The 2,872-nt window shown below is 38.7% G+C and overlaps 1 protein-coding gene across 1 annotated transcript; it reads left to right on the forward strand.

The window, feature by feature from the left end:
* Nucleotides 1-1,756: 1,756 nt before the first annotated feature.
* Nucleotides 1,757-2,518, forward strand: LOC107465687 (uncharacterized). Its single transcript, XM_016084658.1, has one exon. The coding sequence runs from the start codon at nt 1,757-1,759 to the stop codon at nt 2,516-2,518; it is 762 nt and encodes a 253-aa protein (XP_015940144.1).
* The last annotated feature ends 354 nt before the right edge of the window (nt 2,519-2,872 follow it).

Below are 2,872 nucleotides of genomic sequence, written 5' to 3' on the forward strand. Positions count from 1 at the left end.
AACTTGTGAGCTGAGCATCCTCCTGGAAGCAAATTTTCACATGGGCCCAAAATTCAATAAAAATCCAATTTAATTCAATTCTTCTCCAAATTGAATCAAGGCCAACCAAACCCATTTCTCCTCAAATCCAAAGCAAGCAAAGCCCACATCATCACTCAAAGGCACAAGAACAAGCTAGATTAGGAATTTTATTTTGTGAATTTCAATTTCATTTATTTTCATTTTGTAAAAAGCCTATATAAAGGCATCACTCTCATTTCAGAGAGGGGAGCCCCATTAGAGAATATTGGAGGGCAGCTCCATTAGAATAGCTCTCGCTTTTAAGTTTTCTTTTGAATTTTGGATTGGGAAGGAAGGAATTCTGTTTCATTCCTGATTTGAGATTCATCTTGTTCTTTTACTGCATAATTCAATTTTCATTTGTTGTTTTAAATCTTCTTCTTCTGTGATCTGTTCTTTTACTTTTCTGCAATTATTCTCTTGTTGGATCAAGGAAGAACTTGAGATCTAGACTTGTTTTCTAGTCTCATCCACCCCTGAGATCTTCAACATTCTTTTAAATTGCTGCAATTTAGCATCAGTCATAGTCTACTTTCAATCCTTCAAGCATTTTCACTTTCTGTTTCATTCCTCTTCAATTTTCTCTCCTGCATTTTGCAATTTCACATTTATGTTCACATTTACCTTGCTGCAATTCTCATTTACATTTCCTGCATGATTTTAATTCCTCTGTAATTGCTCTAAGTTTTGATTCACTACAATTTTGCTTCCCTGTTTACATTGCTCTCAATTTACTTTCATGCAATTTAAGCTGTCTGCAATTGTTCTCAACTTTGATCTACTGCTTTCATTTAATTCCATGCTCCCATTTTCCTTTACATTTGATGCAATTTACATTTCTTGTCATTTAAGTTACTTGCTAATTTACATTCTGCAACTTTAAATTCATTGCCATTTACTTTCTGTTGGCTACAATTTCACATAATTCACTTCAATGTTAGCTTGACTAAACTAATCACCCACTTAAGTTGCTTGATCCATCAATCCTCATGGGATCGACCTCACTCTAAGTGAGTTTTACTACTTGATGCGACCTGGTACACTTGCCGGTGAGTTTTAGGTGTTTTGGAAATTCGATTTTTCCACAAAAATACCATCATTAATTATGCCTAGTTGACTTATCCTCGATGTAGGGTTGACTAATTAAGATTAATCCACACACATTTACCATGTTTGTGGTCCACAACTATGATAGCAAGCCCTAATTACCCAATTCTCACCAAGAGCCCTTTTTGCTATTTGTTTTCCTTTTATCTCTTTAATTTTTTTTCCTTTAATTTCTTGCATGCTTATTTACATTCCTTGCCTCTCTTGCATTCCCAATCCCCCATTCCTCTCATAGCCAATAACATGACACTTAATTGCAACTCCTAGGGAAGACGACCCGGGACTTAAAACTCCCGGTTATTTGGTTTGAATTGTGACATCCTTTAGATTGACATTTGATTATGAGAATTCATTGTTGGTTTGGACTATGCTACTAACAAATTGATTCTTGTTTTGATTGATTCTAACCCGGCAATAATTCTCGTCATCAGTACTCTTGGCGTTGAACGCTAGGAAGGGGGCAGCAAGGGCGTTGAACGCCCAAGCAGGGGTGATCAGACACATGCAAGTGCTAATAACACCCTTCCTAAGCAAGCCAATAACCCCCTTTCCAATACTGTAGGCTCTCAACCTACATCAACTAAGGTTGATGAGTACAAAACCAAGATGCCATTTCCCCAGAAGCTCTGTCAAGCAGAAAAGGATAAACAGTTTGCCTGCTTTTGAAGAAATCAAGATTCATTTTGAAGAAGCTCTTGAACAGATACCTTCTTATGCTAAGTTAATGAAAGACATATTAAGTCATAAGAAGTATTGGAGAGAGGTAGAAACAGTCCTCCTCAATGAAGAATGCAGTGCAGTAATCCATAAGAACTTAGCAGAGAAACTTCAGCATCCTGGGAGCTTCATGATACCATGCACCCTAGGGGACGCCTGTATAAGGACAACCCTATATGATCTTGGAGCAAGCATTAACCTAATGCCTGCATCGTTAATAAAGCAGCTCTGCTTAACTCAAGAAGTCAAGCCAACCCGCATATGCCTTCAGTTTGCTGATGGCTCTATCAAGTTTCCACTAGCTGTGGTAGAAGACATGATTATTAGGGTTGGACCCTTTGCTTTCCCCACAGACTTCATGGTGCTAGAAATGGATGAGCACAAAAATGCATCCATCATTTTAGGAAGACTATTCCTAGCCACAGGACGGACACTCATTGACATTCAAAAAGGGGAAGTAACCCTGGGAGTCAATGAGGATGAATTCGTGCTGAATGCTGTTAAAGCTATGCAGCATCCAAACACCCCAGAGGAATGTATGAGCATTGATATCATTGATTCCCTAGTGGAAGAAGTGAATATAATCAAGAGACTCAAAGAAAAACTGAAGGACATCCTTTATGATGTCGAGTGAACCTCCTAAACTCGAGCTCAAGCCGTTACCATCATCCTTGAAATATGCATTTCTAGGAGATGGGGATACTTATCCTATGATTATAAGCTCTGCTTTAGAACCACAGGAAGAAGAAGCACTGATCCTAGTGCTAAAGGTGCACAGGATAGCTCTTGGGTGAACCTTAAGTGACCTTAAAGGCATTAGTCCAACCCGATGCATGCACAAAATCTGGCTGGAAGATGACGCTAAACCTGTGGTACAATTACAAAGGCGACTGAATCCAACTATGAAGGAAGTAGTGCAAAAGAAAGTCACAAAACTCAGGGAAGCTAGGATTATTTATCCTATTTCGGACAGCCCCTGGGTAAAACC

Source organism: Arachis duranensis, chromosome 9 (genome assembly GCF_000817695.3).
Source record: "Arachis duranensis cultivar V14167 chromosome 9, aradu.V14167.gnm2.J7QH, whole genome shotgun sequence".
Taxonomy (NCBI): domain Eukaryota; kingdom Viridiplantae; phylum Streptophyta; class Magnoliopsida; order Fabales; family Fabaceae; genus Arachis; species Arachis duranensis.

Excerpts from the sequence above, each read along its gene's own strand:
- LOC107465687 (XM_016084658.1), top strand. The coding sequence starts at position 1,757 with ATGAGTACAAAACCAAGATGCCATTTCCCCAGAAGCTCTGTCAAGCAG.